This window comes from Anguilla rostrata, chromosome 12 (genome assembly GCF_018555375.3).
Source record: "Anguilla rostrata isolate EN2019 chromosome 12, ASM1855537v3, whole genome shotgun sequence".
Lineage (NCBI taxonomy): Eukaryota > Metazoa > Chordata > Actinopteri > Anguilliformes > Anguillidae > Anguilla > Anguilla rostrata.
Window position 1 is genome coordinate 22,323,093 of NC_057944.1, and position 27,416 is coordinate 22,350,508.

A 27,416-nucleotide genomic window follows, 5' to 3' on the forward strand; every position below is an offset into this window, starting at 1 on the left:
TACGTGCTAAACAATCTCCAGTACTATGCACATCTCACACAGCCCATGTGTCCCCCACCAGCCGTAAAGAAGAATTCAATTCAATGTGCCCCAACTTTATCCTGGCCATCATCCTCTTTCCTATTTTTGTCCTTAACGTGCTTTGCCCTAACAGAGTTTTGTAGTTGATATAGCCATTTGCCATCTTTGCCATTGCCCATTATTCCCCTGTTCCTGCCACTCTTCCATAACGGCTGTCCTGATAACTTTTTTGCCTCCTCCCCTACCTCGTGTGACCTTAATATCAATTATTTCCTTATTTAATGCCTTTTTTTCTTTGCCTATGTGTCTGCTATTTCTCCCAAACACCCATATGTGCCAACACCCAAACAAAACTGGACTGCAACGCCCATCCTATGAAATCTAAAAAGTGACATAAAGACTTCTAATAGCAGATCACTTCTATCCGATTTATAAGAGCATACACTTTGCAGTGCTGATGATATGTCCGAACATATAACCACTCTATCTGGATACACCTGTTCAACCCATTGTAGTCCCACGAATTTTGCCAGTAATTCAGCCGTATGTCAAACTATGTGATTTGCCCAGTTTCGAGATACATTCTGGGATATAGGCTACACACCTGTTCTTACATGACCTGATACAGGATCTTTTGAATTATTTTTACATATTGGCAGGAAAGAATAGTATTTACTTCTGAGGTACCCTTGACTACCGCATTGTGAATTACACTCCATTTGCGCTTGCCCGCAGAGCTCCCGCTGTTTACGCTCCACTTTAGCGGGCAGTTTAAAAAGAGGATATTACGTCACTTGACGATAACTACCATCCAGTTCATTGTTTGCCGCAGTCGTCAAAGCAGAATTTCAGGTAGCCGCTACAAGAAATCCGAAGAAAGGGATCATCCTATTTCGTTTATCTCTGTCTCCTATACGTTTTGCACCTTATAATTCAAAGCGTGTTATGAACAGGACATTGCCAAACGTCAGTCTACGTAGCCAGCTATAGCGTTGCTAGTTGGTTTGCTAGCAACGTCGCAAACTTTAACTTCGCCTTTCTTCATTATGAGTGAACGTTAGTTGACTAGTAATGTTCGTTTACCAGCTAGGTGTTGACTGTGGCATAAAGGTCGACAGTACTTTAACGCGATGTATCTTTAGATTTAGCTTCAAGTTTTTTGATGTCCATAAATGTAACTTGCTAGCTTGTACGAAGCGAGCTATTTGTAGCTAGCTACCAAGCTAATTGACATGGAGACCGTTGTCTGAATGTTGTCAACGATAATTACACTACCTTTTGGAACGTTATTAGCTACCTAGTTTGTAAGCCAAACTTAGCAAACATTTCACACTTGCCGACAGTTAACGTATATGGACCAGTTTGACCATCTAAGGGAACATGAAGAGGAAAGTGGGTAGATTAAGGTTAAGTCCAAACGAAGAGGCACAACTCATTAAAGAAGAACACGAAAGGAGGAGGAAATTAAGATTGCAGCAGGTGAGGCTGGTGAACTCGGCCAAACAAGCTGTTACCTAATGGTTAGCTGACTTGTTAAATTGCCAAATTTGGGGGGGGGGGGGGGGTGTCTTAAAACCTGTCAAACTGTGGTGATCTTGGATCAGTTTCTCTTGCTCCTTAGCCTAACCTTATCTATTATGAGCTTAAAGAAAAAAACACTCTTTATCAGGGTTCCTGGGAAAACCAGGAATTTTGATGCAGTTTTTTGCAGTAAGAGAACATTAAAACTGCCAAAATATCATGGAAAACAGTTAGTTTTTAAAGGCGTAATGTTGTTAGCTTTTAATGTTAAACTAACAACATCAAAGGCTTAAGTCTTGCATAAATAAAATGTCCTGGAAAATAATGTCTTGAAAGGAGGGGTAACCCTTGTCCGTGACTTGGCACTGAACACACACGTGTACTGCGATTGCTTTCACTTTATTGTTGAGAGTTGGCCTGAGTATGTCCTGTCAGCACGGTCTGTCTGTATTACAGGTTCGAGAACAGGAGCGGTGCATTGCACTACAGATTCGCAAGGAGGTACAGCGCCGACGTGACTGTGAGCTTCAGAACCTGGCAGATCAGCTGCAGGAAGAATGGCAGAGACAGCAAAGGGAGAAGCTGCAGGACCTGGAAAAACTCTACCAGGACAGCCTCCAAACTTTAGGGGAGGGTCATCGGAATGCGAAAGAAAATGCAAGTTCCTGAGATCCATGTTGAATCTTTTTTTTGTCTCTGTCTCTTTGTTGTGTTTTCTACGCATACAGCTCACAAGGAAGTCAGCCAAACCCTGCAGATGTGTACTTGTGAAACCTCAGAGACTTTGTTTTAAATCCTGAGCAGTGAATGTAAATACTGTTTATTTGTTGTTGCAGGAGCCAGACTTGGAGGCAATGGCACAGAAGGCAGAGGAACAGCATGAAAGGGCAGCAGAACGACACCGCGAGGCCCTGAGAGTGTTAAAAACACAGAGACTGAGACAGCAGGAGGAGCAAAGCCGGTGAGCTCATCCAAACAGAACTGCTCTCGTTGCCTTACTTTTCATTTTTGAGACATTTTGTGACTCTAAATTGTGTATCGATAAACATAAAGTTGTTGAACTGTGAAGTAGTTTGGTTACAGAGATGTCTTACAGTTGGCTTAATTTATGGTAATTTGAGCTGTGTTGTCCAAGTTCTGAAATCCAAAGAACGATATCAGCCTAAGTACTAAGTTGAGTGTGTGCACAGTGTGTGTACGAGCAATGCACTGCATGTTGACTGATTAATGATTAAACAAGAATGGCAGTATGTCTGAACTCTGCTGAATTCACCTTTGGGAAATACATCTTCCAGGAACAGCACTTTTTATGCATTATTCTGTGTAACCAGATACAGATCCTGCTTATCTACTGTATTTTTCCTTTGCCTGTACAACCAGTTTCTTCATGCTAGTAGTGAATTTTCTTTAAACCTCCTCACACAGACACATCCAAGCCAGGAGAAAAGCAATGCTGGTAGAGAAAGAGAGGGCAGCAAAAGTGGCCAGTCTCCCACCACCTTTACCAGAACCATTTGAAGTCAGTAATTGTTCCTTATAAACGAAAGCTAATCTCATCAGCACTCTGTATTAAGTAATTCATTGACTGTTAAAAAATTATCTTTTGTTTTCAGAAAATTGAGGCAAAGAAGCCACCCCCAGTCAAAGTGTCTGATGTGGATAATTTCACAGTCACACATTTCCATATGCCCGAGACAGCTGTGGATCGTGAAGAGGACACGGCTCAGGTAAGCCCTCGATCAGGTGGCTGTAACTGCTCAAAACATCCTCTTCTTGTATTTTGAATCACGTCTGGCGGCCCTCGCTGACTGTTGCTCTGTGTTGCCGAGTCTAGCCGGACGCCCGACGAGCGGCAGAAGAGGAAGGGCGGCGCTTGGAGGACCTGGGGAAGGAAGAGGAGCGTGAGAGGAGGGAACGGCTGGCTAAGGCCCGGCTGAGGGGGAGCCACGCCTTGAGGAAGGAGCATCTCTACCAGGTACTCCAACCGCCTGACCTCTGACCTCTGATCTGCTTCAAGCAATGGAATAGCCTTGTTCATTATAGCATTGTTGTAGCGATTCCTTGCATGTATTAAAGGGCATGACTAGGTGTCCTGTATAATCGGTGGCTGCTTGCCCGAAAGATTGATAATTATTGCAACTGGTTAAAAAGAAGATAAATAAAAATGAATAGATTTTGATGAGCACTGTGTTTGGTACCACAGGACAGAGAGCGCCTCCTACAGGAGCTTGAACACATGCAGCAGGCTGATCTGCTGCGAAGGCGACAGGCCGTGTCACAGATGCCCCCGCAGACTTTCCAGCCCCTCTACAGCAGGCAGGAAATGAGAGAAGACCGACAGCGGGATCTGGAGTTCGCCTTTGAGGACATGTACACTGGAGAAAGACGTACGGTCTTTGTTTTTTGCCTAGTTACCTGATGATTTTGCCATTAACCCTGTATTACATGCAAGATTTTAGCCTACGTTTCAGAAGAAATATGTATCTTATAATCTTGTTTTCCATTTTTGGCCATACTTGTTTATCCACGTACAGTTTCAGGTAGTGGTTGTTCAGTCCTTTGAACTTTGACCCCCGCCTTTGGTCGGTCTCTGCAGGAATGAAGGGAGATTTGGTCCTGCAGTTGGTTCCGGAGCCACTTCCTGCCTTGTCATCCGACACCCATGACGATGATCTGGATGTGACCCTGGAACCTGACATGCCCCCTGCTGCAGAGCAGCAGGCACTGGACCACCAGTCTCCATTGCCCCCCACTGAAGCGCAAGGTTCACACCCATTTACTTTATATTCCACAGTAAAACTAGTGTGCTCAGCCAGGTAGCAGCAGCTGCTGATTACCTAAAAAAATAAAACGATCAGACTGTGGCCTCAGATTCACCCCTGTAATAAAGAATTATAGACCTGGTACAATTATTTTTGGCAGTCTGACACATTACCTACCCACAGCGTGGGTGATTAAAGTTTTTGGGTTGAATGTAGCTTTGTTCTTGTTTAAGGTTGCTTTGGATAGTTGTATTGTTCCTGTTTAATGCTTGAGGAGCTGACTACAAGCTCCAGATTTAATTCCCAGTGTAGGCACAGCAGATTTACTCTTGAGTCGAATACTTGACATTGCTTGCTTCATTAAATATGTTTATAAATATGCAATATGTCAAATGTAAAGTGTGCTATTTGGACTGATAAGGGTGATATCAGCATAGCAATTAAATGAGTAGTGTTTGAATTGTGTGCACTTTCCATGTTGTTGTATTCTGTAGCTGAGCCTGCAGAGGGAGCTCCTCCTCATGCTTTGAAGAAGCTGCTGAACAAGATCAGGAACCAGAGGAGCCAGTGGAGCAGCCGTGCTGGTGGTGATATGACCGCAGATGGCATGACCATCGAGAGCGGCTCTTTAGCCAGCGGGGACAGAGTGGGACGCCCGCCCCCAGACGCACCCCCTCCTGACCACCTTCAGCCTTCCCAAGGTCCCGCCCCCATTTCTGTGCATTACATTTTCAGTTCAGAGTCTGAGAATACTCTTTAACTGAACCTCTTATTTGCTTCCAGGACATGAAACCACAGAGGAGTCGATCATTGCTGGGACTTTGGTGCCTCCCAAAATGCAAGCTGTTAGAATCAGCTTGGCTGCAGAGGAGAGGAGGAAGCAGGTGAGCATGTCACTTCCTGTCTCTTGCAGTTGTAAAGCTCCTGGAGTGAAATTGTACTGAATGTTGCTTATTCTTCAGTGTTGAAAAGGAAGGTCCCAGACAAGCTTGGTAGAAGTCTCAGGTTATTGGACATTAATGGTGGTCATGTGACACCGTGGTGGCTGTATTTTGGTTGCTCAGTGGTTCTCATGTAGCAGTCAGTTTTGCTTGTTGTATTCAATTGAAGTTATTGGTACTTCCTATATCAGCCCGGAGTTTCTTCAGAGATGCCATTATTTGTCCAGAAGGGTATTTGTGAATCGTGCACCCGCTCTAATGCTGACAGGCAGAGGAGCTGGAGAAGCAGAAGCAGGAGCAGATTGAGCTGCTGCAGCAGCTGGAAGAGGAGAGGCGGACTCTGCAGCTCCAGATGCAGCAGGCACAGCTGGAGAAAGAAAGGCTGCAGATTGCTGTTCAGGGAAATCCTGAAAAGTGTGTCCAACAGGAAGTCCCAGCACATCAAGAGGAAGTACCCTCTACTTCTTCGGTGCTTCCTGAGGTAGGCTGGCTTTGCAAAAGTTTCAGATTAATCTTGGTGATGCTCTGTAAACAACTGTTTCAGTCTCTCCAATTGTAGCTACAGGTCAGCTGTATCTCAGGTGAAGTTTCTGTCAGAAGTTTATATCATGAGAAATGTGCCTGTAGTCTAGGTTTGGATGTTTGCGACATCAGACATGATATATGCTAACGTTTTTTTCCAAGGAGCACACCAAGTTGAATTAGTTGTTGTGCTCTTAAATCATTTTTCCAGTTAGCACCCAACAATTTTCAGGAGCAAATGCTTTTAAAATGGGAGCAGTGTAGAGCCCTGCATGACTGATTTTCTTTAATTCTTATTTTATCTTGTCACGTAGGCCTATTTTTAAAAATATCACTGACATTCTTTTGGGGTGGGGGGGGGGGGTGTTTCCAATTAAAATGTAAAAGAAAGCAACATTTGTGTCTCTTGTAATGATAGCTCAAAATAATTATTAAACAAAGAAAAAGGCCTGTAGGCTGAATACCAGTTAGTCTGAGTTTATCTGATCTGGGTTTTGGCTTTAGCCTCGCTTTGCTTTGAAATCCTTCAAAATCGATTCAATTTCCCAACAAAGTGCCTGACCTGGTTTCATGCATCTCAAGATGGGTTTACACAGGCCTAGAGTTCTGGGACCATACTGAGTAATGGTGACAGGTTCCTCATGATAGTTCTGTAGTTTGGGCCTGAGCTCTGTTCTGTGTGAGAGAAACAGAGGTAGGTGTCTGTATCCTGTGCAGTAATTGTACTACTCAGAAAGCCTTTAACATTGCTTATGTTATTTTGCATCTCACCACCTTGAGTAACAGGGATGTACATAATACCAGAAAAGAAGAGACTAACTTTTCCATGTTCAGCAGCAGTTCTGTAAAAGATCAGATTATTAGCTGAAATGCCGACTGCCATATTGGGTAGATAGTGATACTGCTAAAACAGGTTAGTGAAAACGACTTTAGACTGGATGGAGGAACTCCATTGGTGGTATGTGCTCTGCTGCCCCCTGAACTGTGAATTGAGGATTTAAGTAAAATTTATCCATTTAAATAAGTACAATGTTTAATTTAATATGTAACTCATGTTTTCTTCAAGGTTGGCTGGTGCTAAGTACACAAGTGTAATCTTTTAAGACATTGCTAGCAGAAGGATAATGATGTTGGACACACCTGCACGCCAGGCTGATATCGGTGTGTAACTGTGTACATGTCTAATGTGGCTCTGGTGTGCTATTACCGACTCAATGAAAGAGCATAATTAAAATGTTATTTTTAAAGCTTTTAATCCTGTCATCTGAATGAAGCAGTGCACTCCAGAATTCCTCCAGTATACGGGAGGGTGTAGTTGTGCTTCAAGTGTAATTGCTTCACTGAAATTCCAACCGTTTTATTGGGTTTTATAAAAAGAAAAAAATTCTAATCAATGTAACTTAACTAAGTGAGTGGTTCACAGAACAGCTGCTAACGCTACTGAATGATTTCCAGAAGGGCCCTGAACCACAGTCTTCAGCCATGGAGGATGCAGAAGAGCACTCGCGCAGGGTCCGCCAGTACCAGCAGCGTCTTCTGGATCAGAACCGGTGATTTACCCTCAGCTGTGACCAATAGGGATCTGGGGGGAAGTGGGTCGTTGGGGGTCAGCCATTTTCTCAGTAAGGCTTTCTGATGGCCACAGTTCAGCTGTTCCCGGGTCTGCCTCAGGAACTCAGCAGTGTCTTGCTTAATAGCAATGGCGTGCTTCTATATTTGTAATTGCTGAAATGAATTTTATACACTAATAAGTGGCAAGAAAATGTAACGTGAAAATGCTAATTTTTCTCTTTCACTGAAATTTGCATACACGGCAAAAAAGTTTTGTTCTGTTATTTAACTCCTGTTCTGGAAGGAATGTGCTGTTGGAAGAATAAAATGGCCTGACAGCTGGTAGCTCTCGTCTGCAGAATCTGTATAATCATTCGCATTCTCAGTGAGTTTCACCGCGGCACAGCTCATAATGCCGCTTCAGCACTGGTTTTTGTGCTCCGGTATTTCTTTAAAGTATTGTTTGGGAGGACAAAATGGTGGAAATAGTTTTTTGTTGATGTCATCTGGACACGTGAGCTATGATTTATCCTCATCTCGAAATGAAAATGCTCCAAAAAGATTAAATGAAGCGATCTCTCTAGCTGTATAGACCATAAAGCCATTATATTTATAATCCTGGTAGAAAAAAACGTTCTTTTGAACGCAGTGCAATTTCATTTAATAAATTGAAAGGATTGGCCTTATTTTCTTGTCTTCCTAATGCACTTCTTGTACCAGAGTGCTTTATTGGTAATTTCATGTTTGCTAATGGGCTGATTGCCGTATTGTATTATTCAATGCTGTTGGTCTTCTGTCACATCTTGACACATGGGCACATTCTGTATATTTGGATGTCTTTGCTCTAGTTTTGCTCTGCTGTACCTCTGCTCATGTTGCAGTAGATGACGTGCGTTGTCTGAGTCACCCTTCATAACGCATAATAAATGTATAATAGTAATGCCATTCTCTGGCTTTCAGGCAGCACAAGCAGTCTGTGGAGGACGCTCGTCGTCGACTGGCTGAATACCAGCACGCCCTTAAGATGAAGTATTCCAGAGCCCTCATGGCTACTCTTAATCCTCCAGGCTTCCAGAACCTTCCGCACCTCCGGGCAGCTCCGCCTCTGGTGCCCCCCACGGGAGTGCTCCTCAGACCCTGCGCCCCCACTGCGCTGTCCCCTTCAGCGACGCCCCTCCCCCCTTCCACAGCGCTGCCACAGCAGGGGCCTGCTCCTGTGCCCGGTCGTGGGGCAGTGCCGAATTTACCCTTTGGCCTCTCGCACATGCACAGCAGTGACACTGACGTCCCCTCCCAGAGTCTTTCCAGCGTACTTGCCCTGGACCCCCCCCATGTAAAGCCAGTTCCTCTCCCCCGCCCCGTAGCGGCCAGCGAGTGGCCGCTTCAGGAACCCCCCGCAGCGGAACACGGGCTCGAGACCCAGTGGAACCCCCCTGCCCTGCCGCAGGTAGACGCCCGCCCGCCCTCCTGCCAGCCGCTGCCGGTCGACCCCGCCTTCCCAGCCCTGGAGCCCGCGAGACCGGCGCCCGCTTCAGCAGCGGAGCCAGGGCCGGACCCGGACCCCCGGCGGCGGGAGCTCCTGGAGGCGCGGCAGCGCGTGGAGAAGCAGAGGAGCGCCGTCCAGGAGCAGCAGCGGGCGCAGGAGGAGAGGCTGCTCCTCCAGCAGAGCCAGCTGAGGGAGCAGATGAGGAGGTACCGCGAGGCCCTGGACACCTTCCTCTCCGGCTCGCAGGTAACTGTCCGGCCCGCGCTGATGGGCCTATTCTTCCTCAGCAGGGTGATGCACATTACACTACGGGCATTTAGCAGAGGCTCTCATCCAGAGCGACTTACACAACTTTTACATTGCATTTATATTGCCTCCATTTATACAGCTGGATATGTGCTATATAATGTATAATGCAGGTTAAGTACATTGCTCAGGGGTATAATGACAGTGTCCTTCTCAGTGACCTTTAGGTTACAAGACCAGTTCTTTACCCATTATACTACACTGCCCCCCACCAGCACTCATCCGCGGGTTGGACCTGTCCAAATGTTGGTTTGTGAGTTTGCTTGTGCGTGGGTGCATCTTCCCCCCTGTTTATGAATTGGCCCCCTCGCACCGTGCTTATCCAGGCTTCCTCCTGCCCGATAGTGCTGCCTTTCCCCAGGTCGCTCTTCACTGTGTGTGCGTGTGCGTGTGCGTGTGCGTGTGCGTGTGCGCGTGCGTGTGTGTGGTTCTGCTGCTCTGCCCTGTAGATCTCTCTTTATTTTACCGGAGACTCGGGCCGCTGCACTGGCGCACGCAGGGCACCGTTCCCTGCCGGGCTGTCTGCTCAGTCACTGCACCGCTGCGCAGGGCCAGGTTAACAAATCCGCTAAAGACGGACCATCGCGGTGAGGGGGGAGGAGGGGGGTCGCTATTAAAGCAGGAGTAGCTATCCCTATTAAACCGGCACCACTCCAAAGCTTCATTTCAGTTTTTACAAATATCCATTAAGTTCACAGAAGGGTCTTGTTAAAGTCCTTCATCCCATTGTGCTCTCAGTCCAGGCCATTGGAGACGGGGTCAGAGGTCAGCCGGGAGGAGCGTCTCAGCCTGATGTCCACTCTGCTGAGGGCCATCGAGGAGTCCAGCGGCAGCCTTTCCCAGCCCCAGAGCGACCAGCCGCCCTCCCTTTCATCCTCCCCGACCACTCAGAACCAGGCAGCCCCTCTCTGCCATACTGCTCTGTCAGATGGTGCGTAGTTTTCTCTCAGTCTCGTCTTTGGAGTGAATGGAAACGCATTTTACAACTAGAAAAAAGCAATGGTTTTGTGTGGTGCGTGCATGCATGAAGGTTTGTAATGTCAGGCTGTGTGTGTGTGTCTAAGTGTGTGCGTCCACTCCTGGGTGTGTGGTTGTACAGTGTCCAAGACTGTCGGTGTGTCGCGCTCTTTGTTCTGACTGGCTAGTTACCATGGATACCAGTGTCTCGTTAGCTTTCTCCAGATAGGGCCGCGCGAGCCTCTGAAAGCAGCAGCGCTGACGGATGCAGGACCGATTCCATCAGCGCCGGCTCCCCTCTGCTCTTCGGACACCCGAGGGCTGCTGATCGACACTGTTAGCTTGCGCTCCACTCCACGCCTTCCAGAGCTCAGCTTCAAGGTGCCAGAGAACCACAGGGGTATCGCTGGCAATGTTTGGATAATTTTCTCTTTAAAATCATTTAGACTCCTGATGTCAAAATAATTAGTCACAGAGCAGAACGGACTATTTACAGGCATTAGTTACGGACATGCACATTTGAGTTTTCCCACAATTTTCCCAGAGCAACAAGTACAATTGTCCAAATTCTGCTGCACTTTTCCCACTTTTTTTTGTCGTTTTGAAAACGGACCAAAACAGACCGAATGGCAGTGTCCGTTTTTACATCCTAGCTGCTGACTGAGTAACAAAAGGCTCTAACGTTGTGGGATAATTGGCGATATTTGGCGGATCGAGCTCCAGTTTTGGTTCCAGCCGCAGTGTGTGTGCTTGGCCCGTGGGTGCAGGGCCTTTGAGTCATCAGTCACAGAGAGGACAGGGGTTTTCTGGTTCGCTGCTCTCAGATCCCTGATTATAGCACCGCGTCCCTACGCAGGCCAGGTGTGCCCCCTCCCGTTCCATGTCCCTGAAAGACCTTCCTACAGGAAGATGATTGTCTCATCAGTCTTCACTGGGCATATTTTCAAAACATGGTGGACCAGTGATGAAGGGTAGCCAAATCTGAATGTTTGCGGTATCATGGCTGCAATATTCATGATTATCCGAGAGAAGCATTTTTTTTTTTTGAGGGGTTGGGGGGGGGTGGTGTGTGTGAAAGGATGTGTTTGTCTGTTTTGTGTGTCTGTCTGTCTGTCTGTCTGTATGTTTTGTGTGTTCCCAGTCTGAGCCATGATGTAACTCAATTCTTCCTGAAGAATATGTGAATATATTCATATCCTGATGGTTTCTACACTTGAACTGAGCTCAAGACATGGAAGTCAACTGTATTTGTGTGTGTGTATGTGCGTGCATGTGTCTACGTGCCTGCGTGTGTCTATGTGCCTGCGTGTGTATGTGCGTGCGTCTGTGTGCGTGCGTGTGTCTCTGTGTCTGTGTGTGTGTGTGTGTGTGTGTTCGTGTTCCCAGTCTGAGCTATGATGCAACTCAATTCTTCCTGAAGAATATGTGAATATATTCATATCCTGATGGTTTCTACACTTGAACTGAGCTCAAGACATGGAAGTCAACTGTATTTGTGTGTGTGTGTGTGCGTGCATGTGTCTACGTGCCTGCGTGTGTCTATGTGCCTGCATGTACTTTACAAGAAGATGGCACACTGCTTCATCTGCATTTTGTATACATAGTTTTGTCTGTTAACCTCCCTGTCTCACGCGTGTGCACGCATGTACACTCATGCACATGTCTGTGCCTTTTCTTGTAGCCTCCCACTGTGCCTTTCCATTTCAGACACCTGGCTCTGTCTGTTTGTCTTTGTTTGTTCCCTGAGATATGTAATTTATGTTTATTGTGGATATAGCTTCAGTCCAAACCTTTGGACCTGCGTTTGAAATGTGGAGTGGGCACTTTGTATGTAAATGCTCCTCATTTAAGGAGACGCCATAGAAACAAGGGCACCCCCTTTGCATATTTCACCTCAGATGACACCTGCATTCCTTTTTACTGCTTCTATGAAAGGGTTCCCAACTGTGGAATGTTCTGAAAGTCAAGGTTAAAGGACTGTAATATTTATTGCCAGAGTGTCAATTGAACGTATAAATTCAGCTTGGGTGTTTTTCTTTTTGGGTGGGCTATTGGTGATAGCAGCTCGCATGCACTCTAGATTCAGAAGGAAAACAAACATGATCCCTTCACAGTAAACAGTCTTATTTTTGCTGTAGCTGTTCAGGATGTAAATTGTCTTCCCTTGGTGCTGATTTTACAGTGTCAGAACGTCCCCAGAGGCCTCTCACAAATTGGTTCATTTTTGAAGGTTGAATTGTGGAAATGTTGATGGTGGAAATCAAAAGAGGCTTTTCTTTAATTTTATTCATAGTTCAGCTGGAAACTAACGGTGTTAATTGTAGCATACAGACTGCTCTCTGGTGTGAGATGCAGTCTCCAGCAGTTGTAGCATTTGCATTTCACAAAAAGCAGCAGACTTTTCGCGTTTAGCGTTTTCAGTCCGTCTGCTACTTTGATTTAATATTAGATCTGAACTTTCAGAACTGTTGACGTAATGCAAAGGACATAACTTTTACATGGGTTAGCTCCTGTGTACGAAACTGCGTGCGTCCGTGCGTGATTGCTGTCTGAGCTGTGATGGAACTCAATTATGTCAGAAATATATTTGAATATGTCATGATGATTTCTACACTTGAACTGAGCTCAAGACATGTAAGGTGTGTGTTTTGTATTGTATTGATATTTGTGCATGCTTGTGTGTGGCCCTTTTTTTGAATGTTGACTAGGAAATGCATCAACAATGCCATTCAACCAGTTTGTTCAGTGCGTTCTGTGGCTCTGCCGTATGTGGCACCAGCAAACATTCTTTACACACGTGCCCTTAGACTGGTAAACACTGCCATGCAGGGCTGACCAACTCTCTCCCCTCCACCCCTCCAGTGTTTTCTGTATGCAACTATGGGATTATGTTTTGTCTGCATATTTGATTCCCTTTATATTGGCAACAGAAACCACAGAAGTACTGATTGATGATGGATATGTAGAAAGCTTCATTGTTCCCTGGGGGAGATTTGTTCTGTGGTAGAATCCATTACAGAGTACATTACACTCATCAACTTTGAACACCGTGAACAATAAGTAAATGCATAATCAATAGAAGAAATTGCTGGAATTCAATCAGTCAGAATGGATAGAAAGTGTTTTTTTGTATGGAAAAGGCCAACTAGACTGAATTGTATTGTATCCCCCCCCCCCCCCCCCCCTGTCCCAGACCTCACGTCCCACAGTGATCTCAGGAGCAGAGCTGCTGCCCACCCTCGCGCCCCCAAGCCCCCACTGGCACGGCCTAGACTTGGCATCCTGGAGATAATCGAGCAGCACGAGCTCAGTGCCATCCAGGAAGTGGAGACTCCCATTGATGCCAGCCTTGCCACTGGTCAGCTATCGCCAGTGCCCCCAACACCCAGTGCCTGTCTCTTTTTACTTCTTCACTCGCATTTAGAAACCTTTGGAGAATGCCGTTAAAGATCAACTAAAGGCCATTCCTTTCCTGACTTAAATCCTTGATTTCATCTCTTCAAATAGAAAGACTTTGTAAATGGATCTTAAATGAAAGGAGCTTGTGCTTTTTAAATGAAGCCTGGGGATGGAGTGTGCTTCATGTGTGCTTTGGCTGATGCTTTGGCAGTTGGAGAGGAGTTGGAGGAAGTGTCCTGCGCTCTGACGGAGGAACCTTCGGGGGCAGAGGACTTGCCCCGCGCCGAAGCGGAGCACTCCAGCGGGAGCAGCACTGTGACCGGGCGCTCCAGCAGACTGTCCTGGAGAGAGAGACTGCAGCTGGAGTCGGGCTCGTCCCCGGAGCCCGGTGAGCCAGGAGGGAGGGCCGAGTGGCGTAGAGGCAGGGGAAGGGCAGCACTGTGCTGGGCTAGAGTGGCTAGAGCAGTGGTCCTTAAATCCTGGTCAGGAGCGCTACAGGGTCCACTGGCTTTTTTGACTTGGCACTTGAATAGCTCAACAATTGATAGGTTAAAGCAGTTGATTACACAGGTAACTCAGGTGGCGCAAACTGTGGCTCTCCAGGACCATGACTGAGGATGACTCAGATTAACAGAGGGAGGAAGGGGGAGGAAAGGGGAACATGGGTTTTGGTGGTAGAATGGGAGAATGGTCTTTATCTGTGGAGTACACCTACCTATAATTTATCACGTTAGAGCCTACCTCCATAGGTCGAACAGCCTGCAGAACCGGATTTTACTTGGCCGTTTCTTCAAGGCTCTACATTAACTTTTTTCCAAGGAGCACATGTAATTAGGATACAAATTAATTCCATTTGGCGCGCATCAATTTTCACGAGAAAATGCTTTTAAACTGGGAGCTTTGTAGAGCCCTGTTATATTCAGCCAGTCAGTGGTTCTTTGCTGGAAGTTGCCCAGGGCCTGTTCGTTTTATGAATGTTAATGTGTGTTTCATCTGTCCCCTCCACCTTGCTGAGGCTGTGTTTACATATGAGGTAGTTTTTCTTATTGAGTCATTGGATTCCACCCCATGTAGATGCTGCCAGAGCTTCATGCATGCCACAGCACTCCTCTGATAATGGCCATGGTTCTCTGACCCACCCAGGCCTCATGATCCTCGACTTCAAAGCTGCAGAGGAGGTAAGAATCCCTCTGATGTGTGCATGTGTGCCAAGTGTTTCAGCACAACTCTTCTGAGGTCTGCTGCATGGTGGACCAGTGATGAAGGGTAGCCAAATCTGAATGATTGCGGTATCATGACTGCAATATTCATGATTATCCGAGAGAAGCATTTTTTTTTTTTTTGAGGGGTTGGGGGGGGGTGGTGTGTGTGAAAGGATGTGTATGTTTTGTATGTGTGTGTGTGTGTGTGTGTGTGTGTCTGTCTGTATGTTTTGTATGTTCCCAGTCTGAGCCATGATGTAACTCAATTCTTCCTGAAGAATATGTGAATATATTCATATCATGATGGTTTCTACACTTGAACTGAGCTCAAGACATGGAAGTCAACTGTATTTGTGTGTGTGTATGTGCCTGCATGTGTATGTGCGTGCGTGTGTCTGTGCGTGTGCGTGTGCGTGTGCGTGTGCGTGTGTGTGTGTTCCCAGTCTGAGCTATGATGTAACTCAATTCTTACTGAAGAATATGTGAATATATTCATATCCTGATGGTTTCTACACTTGAACTGAGCTCAGGACATGGAAGTCAACTGTATTGCTGTGTGTGTGTTTATCTTCTGTCAAACTGCTATTTAGTATGCACTGATCTCTTCGAACCGATACTTATCATACTTTGGTCAAGTGCTTGGAGTGCTGCATCTTTGGAACACATGACATTTCGAAGTCTGCTTTTCACACTCATTCACTTGCGTTATAAAAATAACTATTTTTGTCATAATATGCCAACTCACAACACTGTTTGTAATTTTTGTAACTTGTAGCCGAAGCAGGATGAAATAAGATACAAGTAACCTTTTGGCATTCTGATCAAAACACATTTTTGCCACACAGGCTAATAATGCTAAAAGCCCTAGGAATGTTTTTTGTTTTTTATTTACTCTCGTTGTGCAAGCTAGATACTGCGTGACATCTCATTTTAGACTTCATTCAAATTAAGCACTCTCTCTTTGACTCTTGCAATGTTACCTCTGGCTGTGTAAGTATTATGACCAATAAACAACGCAAAAGACGATTGGCTCAAATAAATACATAAATTAAATAAATCCTTGGAATATCTGCATTTATAAAAAGCATTTATGGCTTTTTTACCTGCGTAAAAAGTCCCGCGTTAACACGACTGCTATCTATCAAAAGTTTATCTCGGCAAGTTCTCCAAGTTTAGTGCCTGTTGGTCTATCAAAGCAGAAATATGTAAACCTGTATTTTTACCATTTCTTCTTTTGTGCCTTAACTTCTCCACAAGGAAAGGATGTCTCTCCCTTGCTCAGAGGAGAGGTTTTCTCTTCCATCAGAGCAAACCCCTGTAGAGGCGGAGTGCCTGTCCTCCTGCACCATTTCCACAGGGAGCTTCTCTGCTAATGAGCCAGACTTCAGCTCTACTGCTGCAGGTAAGGAATGTGTCTGACTGCCTGGATTGGAATTCTTGGCTCTTCAAGTTTTTCTCTCGTTTGTGCACTAATTGATTAGCTCATCTCACAGTGTTTCCCCTGCTGCATAGCTTCGATTAGGAAGCTGGTCACAGGCCGTAGAAAGCAGTGGGGGGTGAGCTTGAGGGCAGGATGCGTTGCGTCTCCGCCCACTGTTTATGAAAACACTTCTGTTCAAGTTGTGTTGAGATTTCTTGGTTTCACAAATCAGCCAAAGAAATGCGAACCCTCCTAAATGTCCTGTAGGTTTGCTCACAAAACTAGCTTCTGATGGAAGAATCTATGCTTTGTATGCTTTAGTTGTTCCTTTTAAATATAATTTAGGATGAAAATATTGCAGAGAAGGATGTACAGTTCACCCTTTAGAATACAAATTAATTGTTTTCATGAACTGTAGATATGGTTATGCTACATTGCTTGAAGTAAGCATTGTTACATTGGTTACGGTGACCTGTATAAATGTCCTAGTTTCTGCTTGACTTGGTTGGACTGTGGGGCCAGCCTAGTATCTTGCAAGGGTTTGCGATTATTTTATTCTTTTCTAGTGTGTCTTTTCTGCTCAGATAATGCAGCTTTTTCTCTTGCTGTTTTTTGTGGATGCTGTAATTTGATGGTACAAAAGTTTTATCTTTGATTTAACTTTGCATCAATTAGCATTTTAATTGTGCCTTCACATTTCATTAGAAAAGCTAATTGTATGAAAACCGTGGGGTCTGTCATTAACTGGAAAGTGTTTGGTATCAAATACATTTAGCAAATTTCTTGAGTGTACCCCTAATCCTTCTTCTCTTGCAGCAGTTAAAATGCTTCCCTCTTTAAGAAGTGCAGAGTTAATTGCTGCTGTAAATTTCATATGTCTGAGGGTGGTGCTGAATTCCTAGTAGGACTGGAAACGAGTTCCTTTCAGTGTTCTGGTTGAGGACCAAGTAGCCTGGTTCTTGGGTCTTTAAATGTATCTGTAGCTGCATGTCATCTAACCCACATTAGCTCTCAGAAGTAAAAGGAAAATAATATGCCTAAGGGAGTGAAATTTCTCCTGAATGAAATGACTAATGTTACCTTTGCCAGAACGTTTATTTACAGTGCTTACTCCTAGATATGGGTAATTTTTAAGCAGCAGCTGCAAGTATTAGCTTTAGAAATGCTCTATCACTTGAGTAGTGTTCGAGACTCACCTTGAAACGTGAGCGACCAAACTGGGTCACTTTACATTTCCTCACGTACAGCTAAGCCGGGGCGTTGGCTCTCTCATGCAGATGCGTCACTGCCGACCCCTGAGGCGGCAGGAAGAGGCGGAGCCTTGTCCCCTGCTCTCAGACACAGCGGCAGCATCTCCAGTCAGGGGTCGCTCTCGCCAGAGTCGCTCCTGGGCAACGACAGCCTACAGCGAATCATTGACAAGTACACCAAGGAGCTCAACACCTCGCTGGCATCTGCTGGGAGCTTTGCTGGTACTCGCACACCACTTCCCATGCCATTCACAACTCTGACGTGCTATGATTTTCAGTGATACTTTCCAGTGCTGACTTACTGATGCATGTCATTCACAGTGGTGCCCAGTCCTGCTGAAAGCTCTCCAGCTGCATGGAGAGCTGTTTTGGATAAAGGGGGGTCCAGCTCCTCTATCTCCCTGCCATGGTCAAGGGACCAGATTGTCTCGGAGGACTGGTCGCTAACCCCTGGGCACTCAAGCCAGGTGCTTACAGTTCACTCTCCCCAAATGTTCACACGAGCAGCTTGATTCACAGCCTCAAAAGGTCCATAGTTTCATCCTTCAGACGCAAATGTTTCTTGGTTCAGACTTTGAAAAAATGCCAGTGATCTTAAGATGATAAACAAAGGCATCTTTTGACTCTACTTTGATTGTAGCATGTACAGGTTTTTAATTTTTTTTATTTTTACAAGTTACTTGTAAAAAGTTCATTAGTGTTTTGTTTTGTTGAAATTAGGAAACCTCTACCCAAAATGTCTGTAGAAGTTTGACCAACTTGTACCTTGAAGACACACGAGGAGGACTTGGAAAGAGCGGGCTCATGGGGGCTGTGGAAGATGTTTCAAAGTGCAGCTTTGAAGGAGCCCAAAATTCTTCTTGTAAGGCTGCAGAATGAAATTCTGCATTATTTATGGGAAAGTTCTGGTTCTTTTAATGGAAATTTGAAGGTGGTGTTCTCCTGCAGTTGAAATGGATTCTGCTTATCTCTCAGGTCACTTTCTCCCTCTGGAGCCCAGGCCGGACTTTGATTCCTCCACCTCCTCCTCCTCCCGGCACTCGGAGAGACAGGAGCAGATAAGGAGACCTGAGGTGCTTTTTCATTCCCTCAATCGATCATCCTCCCTGTGCCCATCCACCCACAGACTTAAAAACAAAACTGCAGCCTTCCTGGTGAGCTTTATTAAACCTGTCCTCTCAGTTTTGAGATGATGCCCCTTGCTGATAAAGCTTGTGAGTTCTGCAGCTTGTTAGAGCCCAACCAACTGTATCGACTGTGTTTAGCCAGTGGGACAGTATTGATTCTGCACTCGGGAGAATTTAATTTGTGTTCAACAGAGTGGGTCTGTATTAACCATTCGGTTCGGGTGTGGGGGACAGTGCTGTTAAGCGGCTGCTATGCTTTGTTGTGTGGGAGGAACAGCATTGACTTCTCTGTATCATATTTAGGCAAGCCAGGTAGCAGGACACCTCTTGGACCAGTCATCCCCTCAATATCAGGCGGAACGGAGGGATTCCACTCGGTCAATTGGTGATCCCTCGGCTCAGTCAACCTCTCATTGGCTAAATGAAGGGCGTGACATCACCACAATGCAGTCTTTTAGTCCACGCTCTGTTGATTCCTCCTCCCATTTGCTGGGTGAAGGGCGGCTGCGGACAGGTGAATGGGAGGAGCTTTCTGCAGGCCAGCACAGTGGGAGCTCTGGTAAGAAGCAGTGCTAAATGGTTATGCAAAGAATGTTTTCATTTCCCACTCATTAGGCTTCCGAGCCATGGTATTGATTGTACCCATTAGTGTTCTCCAGATCTGATGTGTAGTCGGGGGAAAAAAAACAAAGAGATGCATGTCAGGATGACCTGAATAATTTGTAAAAAGAATGCTCCTGGGAATAGTGGTACAAATGAGATGCTTTAAAAACAAAATTAGGACTATTCAGATATAGTGCATTTCTACAAGGTGCTGTTTTTAGTGGTTGGTTTCTCCTTTTTGGAAACCGATTACACAAACATACACACACACAGCTGTAGCTGTTCTTACCTGTCCATAACATGTTTATCTTTTACAAATGCTTTCTTTTTTTTTTTTTTTATATAAAGTCTTGTTTGAAGTGATACCCTAGAACAAAAGGTCAGATCTTGTCTGTGTAACCAGCTATAAATTCAAGTTGGAAGTAAGCAGTCTGACTACACTTTTGAAACCATCCGGGTAATATGGAGTAAATGAACTGTGTTCTTTTAACAGGAGGAGCCAGTGGTCCGTTTTTGTCCGATGCGGAGCGTGGAGCCCGAGCCCAGCGGGGTGAGTCCTCGGGGCCAGCATCGCTCGGGGGAGCCTCTCTGCTGAAGCCTGGCTCCTCGCACCCCAGGCCAGACGTGCCCGAGGCCACACCCACGCTCACACAGGTGTGTCCAACCAGCAGCGGTTCAGCCGCCATCGGCACCTTGATACCTTCAGCAAGTTACGCAGCCCGCGGAACTCCAGACGCAAAGTCGTGTACGGGCATTCAAATTCATCTTCTGTAATGATCTGCACAAGGACAGGGCAATAATGTGATGCGTGTCATTACTGCATGTCTTAAGGGCACACATTGGTGAGTGAGTTGAGTTGACTTTTTTTCTCTCAGCAGGAGTGTCAGAGGAGTGTTCAGGACATTGACTCTAGCAAGGAGCTGCTGAACACCGGGGTCTTTCAGGAGCTCTCTACAGGGGACACTCCGGCCCTGGATGACACCGCCGATGGGGACACAACTCTCGGTGAGCTGGAATTGGACCAGATTTTTACCCTGGTCCACCAATCGCAGAGCTAGCAGGAACAAACTCTAGGGTTGACACTTGAAGTGCCGCATCCTTATGAAATGTAAAACTGCTGTTTATTGATATATGCATATTTTTGTGCTTAGGTCTGGTGCTATGGATCTTAAATTGGAAATTGCATGCTCTAGAACCTTTGTTATTTTAGCATATTGTTTAACAAATGAATTGATCTTTTTGGTCAAACTTGGTCTTTCTTATTAGTTTTCTGGCAATGGTTGCTAAAAGAGTGTGAATTGAGTCTTTGCTGACACAGATTGGCTGGATTTTTGACTTTGTGTTGAGTGATGCTCTGTAAGGTTAAGGCTGTCTTGGCGTTATCTTTCAGTGGACCCCACTTCAGACTCCTTTCATCCACTGCCTGCTGAGGTCACTCAGAATGAGACCCTTCACCTCTCTGAGCAGGACCTGCACTCCCCCGGGGGCAGTGACGTCACCCCGCCGACGGGGGCCGCGGACCCGGACAGCACGCTGGAGCAGCCGCCCTCGCCCGAGCTCCTGAGAGCGGAGTCACGGGACCCCTCCCTGTGCCCGCCGCCCTCGCCGCCCGGCTCGCTGTGCCTGCCGCCGGAGTCGCGGAGCTGCAGCCGGGACTCCATCCTGACGGAGGCCCTCTGCGCGGAGGACCAGACCCTCACAGGGTCCTGCCTCTGCAGCCCACCCGCCACCGACACCCCCTCGCTGGCCCTCCCGCCAGAGAGAACACACTCAGACATGTCCGCTTACCGCAAGGGTGACAAGACTCTGGCACTGAAGGACCCAGAGAGCCTGGCCACCAGAACTGCAGCCTGGGACAGTGTGTTGGTATGTGTGTGTTCAGATTTTAATCTGAAATAATTTATTGAATGAAAGTGTACCAGAAGGTTGGCTTTTCGAGGAAAAATGTAGGTATCACTAGGGGGCGACTTCATGTGGCATAACAGAGCTTTCAAACTGGCCCCTTGGGTCTGACAAAACGAGAGACAATTTTATTTCTCTGGCAGATTTAATGAATTGAATTAGGCGGAGGTGTGCGTCTTCCAAGTGTTCCCTTGGGGTTTGTCCCGCCAGCTTTGTGTGTGATGTGATATTGTGTGTTGCCTTGGTGCCTCGACTGTCCGAATGGAGGCTCTGCACTGGAGTGATTACTCAGGTTATTACGTCCCCCTCTGGCCAGGAAGTAACGGCCATAACCAAGCAGGTGACGGGCAAAATGAATCTTAACTTCATTACAACCAATTTCCCTGTCTAATTTGATCAACACAGCAAGTCGTTTGTTTTGCCTTTTATTTCAGTTGCCATTAACAGTTATTGAGTAAGGGTTATATTTCTGTACTTGGAAGCCTGAGGGAAGTTTTTGTTTCATGGACTTGCTCTAAATGTGAATGTGACCAAGCAAAGGATGACTTCCTTTGGCCTGGTTTTCAGTCTGCGTCAGAAACAGTCATCATTTCAAATGTCAGTTAGCATTGAAGGAGCCATCCACAGGGGACCCATTTTGCTAAATGTTACACTTAAAGACTAGCACACTGGACGCAGCAGATGTGAGGTAGTGGTTTAGCACCATTGTGTGGTTTTCTGATTCTGAGGGAGATGGTTATCCTCCTCCTGTGAGGTCTTGGTTCACATGGTGCTGGCAGAGTATTGACTGGCCCATTGCCCCCACGATTCAGGAGGCGGGTAGCGGGACGGGGATTCTGGAGGAGCCAGATCTGACTCTCCTGAACCTGACTGAGAGCACGATGCAGGAGCTGAGCATGGAGGAGGAGGAGGAGACTGGGGCTGAGAGGAAGGAGCTATCGAGTGATGAGGTGAGAGACTCATTTTTTTGTCTCCTCAAGAACCTGCCCCACTACATTTGAGCCCGTTTTGCCCCCCTGCAGTGAGAAAAGGGACCAGCTTGCTTGTTGATCCTTTAGTTTGACACCTTCACTCGTTTGTTTGAATAACTTCAATGGCCTCAATTTTCTAATTCATTTAGTTTATTCTCAATGTGCGGTAGAGAGTTGAATTCCTAATTTCATTTGGGAAGGCTCAGCCAGTTGTGTTTTCATTGTCCCTAATTAGCCAGCTCTTCCCATCTTTGTACAGCTTGTTTTTCTGACGAGAGGATTGTTTAAGCTTGTTTTGTTGTCGCAGATCCCCAAGTCTGTTCCCCTTGTGGAAGACAGCGAGAGCATAAAGCACGAGTCGCTGCCATCTCACGCAGGTGGGGATCAAAGGAAGGCATCTGTTTCTGCAAGCGGTGTATTAACATAATCCTGAATTGCTTTTGATCAGCCTAGTACTGTTGTGGCCATTATCTAGTGTTCATATTAAAATGTCTACGAGTATTTCTGAGAATTTGTGTTGTGTTAAAGCTTAGATTTCTCTATTGAGTGCTCTTTTGGTCAATATTTTGCAATGGCGACATGTGCCAGGAACTTGCAGCTTGAGCTCACAGTTTTGAATATGGATTTAAAATAATAATATTTTTCTTGCGATGCATTTCTGATGGCAGTGATGCTGCTAGAGTTCCAGTGGCCTCACAGTAACCTGCAGCAAGCCTTCCTGCAGAAAAGGCAGGACTTCGTCCAGAGGTCTGCCAAGAGGCTGGAGGAGCTGAGGGCCCGCAGGGAGGAGGTGAAGAACTCGACGCTCGTGAACCGGCCGAAGATCTCTCTGCAGAGCCAGCGCGAGAAGTCCCAAGCTGAGCTCCTGGGTAAGGCTGCCATCAGGAAATGCTTTGTAGGCTTGGAAATGAGGTCCTGTCTTCATTTTATGAAGCCTACTCAGAAAGAGGCCATGGAGACATCTTTTTATGCCTCCGCGACAGCGCAGCCGTGGCTGGAGGCATTATGTTTTCGGGTTGTCCGTCCGTCCGTCCCGATCTTTGTGAATGCGATATCTCAGGAATGCCTTGAGGGAATTTCTTCAAATTTGGCACAAACGTCCACTTGGACTCAAGGATGAACTGATTAGATTTTGGTGGTCAAAGGTCAAGGTCACTGTGGCCATAACTCAAGAATTCATACGCTAATTATGACAAAGTTTCACACAAATGTCTAATAGGATATGTGGTGTGGGGATGGCTGGTTTAAGCAGCCACACCTGCCCTGGGTCAAGCTAATTAGACCTGGCCAATTGGATAATTGGTGAAGAATTAGATAATTGGCCAGGCTAATTGGACCCAGGAACAGGAGTGGCTGCACCTGTGCGTAGTGAGGTAATCACTGCGCACAGGTTAAATCTGCCATCCCCACCCACACCAGGAGCTCTCTGTCATGACAGGGTTTAACATCTGCTCATGTAGTGAAGTGGCTTTCCTTGGGGCCCTCCAGCACAGAGACACAGGGAGATGATGTTAAAACAGTCCACATTTATTCACGAGGGCGCCACTGTGGCAAACACGCCTGCCACAGGCCACCGAAGTGGCTTTCCTTGGGGCCCTCCAGCACAGAGACACAGGGAGATGATGTTAAAACAGTCCACATTTATTCACGAGGGCGCCACTGTGGCAAACACGCCTGCCACAGGCCACCAAAGTGGCTTTCTTTGGGGCCCTCCAGCACAGAGACACAGGGAGAAGATGTTAAAACAGTCCACATTTATTCCACAAGGGTTTGGCAAGATGGTATAGCCAAATGAGCAGATGTTAAACCCTGTCATGACAGAGAGCTCCTGGTGTGGGTGGGGATGGCAGATTTAACCTGTGCGCAGTGATTACCGCACTACGCACAGGTGCAGCCACTCCTGTTCCTGGGTCCAATTAGCCTGGCCAATTATCTAATTCTTCACCAATTATCCAATTGGCCAGGTCTAATTAGCTTGACCCAGGGCAGGTGTGGCTGCTTAAACCAGCCATCCCCACACCACAGGATAAAATGATGATGTGATGACATTTTATATCTAAATGGTCAAAGGTCAACTTCACTGGCTACTGGTTGGCGGGGGCATACAACCGCGAGGCGGTATTTCTAGTTTTTTTTTTGGCTACTCCTGTCAATCATCATTTGTCTTTAAAAAAAACATGGATAAGTGGAGAACAGTTTCTTTGGCTCGTTTGGAGCGCAAGCGACAAAAGCAAGATATGTACAACAGAAACTGCAACAACAATTCTATTCCGTCTTTGTTTACAGTGGAACCTAACAGCGGAATCAAGGCCCGTCCATTATCATGCAGTTGGACAGCATAGAAAAGAATTAGGCTGCTTTTTTTTTCTTTTTGTTTTTTTCTTTTTTTAACCTTGGACCTTGTTAAAGTGGGATCATTTCAACTTGGTGCACACCAAGAGCTTTAAAAAAACAGCGAGGCACCTGGAGAGGATAAATGCGAGGTTCCTGGTGTTCCTGGCAGCATAGAAAACACGCCTCTAGTGGTGCAGCTTGTAGAGAGCTATCCACATGCTCAATGCGAGCTGCGAAGTCGAATCCGACCACCGACCTTTGTCGCACGTCTCGCCCTCTCTCTCCTCCTAATTCTTCCTGTCTCTCTACACTGTTCTATCAAATAAAGCTGAAAAAGCCCAAAAAATATATATTAAAAAAAGAAAACAAAAAACCACTTAAAACTTAAAAGGCGCTCCTTGCTGTTAAAAGCATATCCTGTCTGACCTCACCCGAATGGAGCAATCCTGAGCTACAGCGAGGTGTTCAGAATTAGAAATGATGGTGTCCTGCTCTCCTCATGGAGCCTTATCGTGGAGGCTGCTTTTCCACAGAACTGCTTCATTTTTTAAAAACACTCTCTTCCTGAGGATAAAAGAGTATCCAAGGATATAACTCCGTATATATAATTATATGTTCTAATGGAAATGATTTGTGCACTTAATCTGACTTGTGACAGTAGATAAGGTCTTGTTTTTTCCCCCTGCTGGATTATATCCCTCTCCAGCCTGGATAGAGCAGCCCTATTTTAATGCAACATAATGCAGTGAATTAAGTTGGTGCCATGCTAGTTTGAAGCATTAACATGTCCTTTTTTTCTGAGCCAGAATGCCTGATATGATTTTGGCTTTGGCTGTAAGAGAGCCGCAGAGACAGGGAAGCTCCTTCTTTGCCCGCTCTCATTTGTTTTGACTCCTGCTTTGCGCTTCTATTTCAGCGGGCGGGGGGAAACTGAAGAAGGTGGGGGAAGTAAGAGTCTGCACACCGGAGCACAGGAAGACTGAGGAGGCAGAGATGTACCAGCGCACAGAAAGGTGGGAAGAGAGATTTCATAAAAGGCCGTGCATCCGCAAACTGAACGCTTTACTGTAACAGAAACGCAGACGAGGGAAGGAGGGCTTTTGTAGAAAGCAGAAACGTTGATTGCATGCCCGGGCTGCCACTCAAGGTAGTTGGAAGTCCATTGGCCGGTTTCAGCTGTGCACATTTCTGCGGCTGAAGTTCGGCCACGCTCCTCTCCCTTGTGAAATGGTGTATCTGCTGCCGGTAGATCCTGGCCACTAAACCACAGGCACTTTAGGGCACGTTTCCTCCCCTACTGTCACCGTGGCTGACTGGAGCCATTATGCAGCTGTCAGCCCTTGGCCTTGGCATTTTATTAAACCCGGCCTTTTATTTCCCCCTCGCTGAATTTCACGTGAAAATTTAAATAATGGCCCTGAAAATTTGTGACCTGTGCCAGGCAAACGGAATTTACACGGACAGTCTGGTTATTAGGGAGTTTTTAAACGTGTACCCTAACAATGTATGTGACCTCTGCTTTGAGTTGGCATTCAAGAAATGTTACTGAAGGCAGCTTCCCTTTTTTTTTTTGAAGATGAATTAATTCAGTGTGTGTGAGCGTTTTACTTATGAAGACTTACAAATGAAAATTGGCAGAGGAGACTTTAAAGATGTGCTGAATGCACTGATGTTGACAGATGGAAATAAAGAACTTGCAACCAGAGTGCTGAAAAGCAATTTGGCTTGCGTTTTACATCCGAAGAATAACCGTCTTGATGCATCCATAGATTATATAACCGACTGGAAGAGGTGAAGCAGCAGAAGGAAATTAGGTCGAGACAAGAATCGTATGCCAAAAACAGGGAGAAAGCCAAGGAGTTTCAGAAGGTACCAGAACGCAAGCGAGCACCACTTCTGCATCCACCTACTATGTATGCTGCTCTGTTCAAGAGCTTCTGCTAATTGAATGCAGTGTAATGAAAATGTAATTCTGAGACCGAAGTGGTAATGTTCAAGTACAGCTGTATTGTGCTGTCAGGAAGTTTAGGTCAATGGATTTGCCATTAGTTTGATTGTAGGTTAAAACAGCTGCTGTACCCTTTAACAAAGTAGAATAAATGCAGCTAAAAATCCAAGATAGGAGTGTGTTTTGTGTAAAATGTTGAAAGTGGGAGTTACTATTTGGAGAATCAAACAACTGTTTTGTTCATTTTAGTATTACATCAGATATTAATATAAACAATTATTTTAAGACTTGTTTAAAGACTTTAACATAACATACTGTTCAGAGTTACTTTCATATCATTCAGAGGTTTTTGATTTATATCATACACAAAACAAACATGACACTTTCTTACCATTTCTAATTGGGTGACCATGAAGTCTTCTAATTTAAAAGAAAGTCTGGGAAGCTTTTAATTGATTTCCTTTTTAATTACGGAGCCCATTAGCTTTTTTTCTTTTTCTTTAACTGACCCTGATTTGCTGTGTCACTAAATGTTTTTCCTTCTCTTCACAGAAAACTTTACAGAAGCTCAGGGCTAAGCAAGCTCGGCATTGAAGTTGTGAACTCCTCTTTTTATGTGTGTCTAACCAATTGTCTTCTAATTTATGTTCTACTTTCACCGGCCATTTTAGATGTATTTTGTGAAATGAAGAATCTACTAAAATAACTTGAACTTTGTTTATTGGCAGATGGCTTAAGTGCAATTAAATTTTTTATTTTACTGATTAAAGATTTAAAGTTTTTTTTTCTTTTTTGTATTCGGTTATGTACAAGATCATTTTTCTCCTGACAACTAATTAGGTTCTCTCTTAGTTCTGGCTTAGAACTGAAAAGGGCGCACACACACACACGCTCACAGGAATATTTCCACCCCTTGCTCTGTAATAATTGGTGTTTTTATTATGGAGCAGAAAGTCATGTTTCCACAGTCCCTCTCTTTAGTTGCACTGGGGCAGAGGGCACATCTCTGAAGTGAAAATGTTCCTTTGCACCAGGCCTGCTGGCCCTGTCCAATTGTGCAAATAGAGTGAGGAAAGCACTGCTGCTGGAACCACGTGGTGAAAATGGGCATATGTTGAAGAATTGGTTTTAAGAAGGCGGTAGGAGCCATGAATGTGCGTGGCTGCTTCTACAGCACTTTTTTAAGTTTATAG

The 27,416-nt window shown here is 45.6% G+C and overlaps 1 protein-coding gene and 1 long non-coding RNA gene across 4 annotated transcripts; one reads left to right on the top strand and one right to left on the bottom strand.

Annotated features, from left to right (window-relative positions):
• Nucleotides 1-808: 808 nt before the first annotated feature.
• On the top strand, nt 809-27,005 carry cep295 (centrosomal protein 295). 3 transcript variants are annotated; one of them, XM_064303534.1, is made up of 32 exons: nt 809-1,500; nt 1,999-2,199; nt 2,379-2,503; nt 2,968-3,061; nt 3,156-3,269; nt 3,377-3,517; nt 3,746-3,929; nt 4,139-4,306; nt 4,799-5,005; nt 5,088-5,188; nt 5,514-5,726; nt 7,226-7,317; nt 8,279-9,050; nt 9,849-10,041; nt 13,261-13,425; nt 13,678-13,854; nt 14,541-14,644; nt 15,926-16,070; nt 17,336-17,560; nt 17,660-17,805; nt 18,059-18,200; nt 18,314-18,411; nt 18,769-19,024; nt 19,562-19,722; nt 19,944-20,073; nt 20,459-20,934; nt 21,783-21,920; nt 22,249-22,318; nt 22,610-22,810; nt 25,192-25,288; nt 26,045-26,144; nt 26,776-27,005. In XM_064303534.1, the coding sequence occupies exons 1-32, from the start codon at nt 1,402-1,404 to the stop codon at nt 26,815-26,817; spliced, it is 5,577 nt and encodes a 1,858-aa protein (XP_064159604.1). In that variant the 5' UTR covers nt 809-1,401; the 3' UTR covers nt 26,818-27,005. The 3 variants fall into 3 exon arrangements, with proteins under 3 accessions (XP_064159604.1, XP_064159605.1, XP_064159606.1); XM_064303535.1 differs by having other exon boundaries at nt 19,947-20,073; XM_064303536.1 differs by having other exon boundaries at nt 17,366-17,560.
• On the bottom strand, nt 11,427-15,187 carry LOC135236933 (uncharacterized). Its single transcript, XR_010324713.1, has 2 exons — nt 15,038-15,187; nt 11,427-11,614 (listed from the first exon to the last, which is right to left on the bottom strand). It is a non-coding gene; the product is annotated as an uncharacterized LOC135236933 (long non-coding RNA).
• Nucleotides 27,006-27,416: the final 411 nt, after the last annotated feature.

Coding starts and splice junctions, on each gene's coding strand:
- cep295 (XM_064303534.1), top strand. CDS start 1,402: ATGAAGAGGAAAGTGGGTAGATTAAGGTTAAGTCCAAACGAAGAGGCA. Junction 5,727..7,225: donor CTTCTTCGGTGCTTCCTGAG/GTAGGCTGGCTT, acceptor GATTTCCAGAAG/GGCCCTGAACCACAGTCTTC. Junction 7,318..8,278: donor CGTCTTCTGGATCAGAACCG/GTGATTTACCCT, acceptor TCTGGCTTTCAG/GCAGCACAAGCAGTCTGTGG.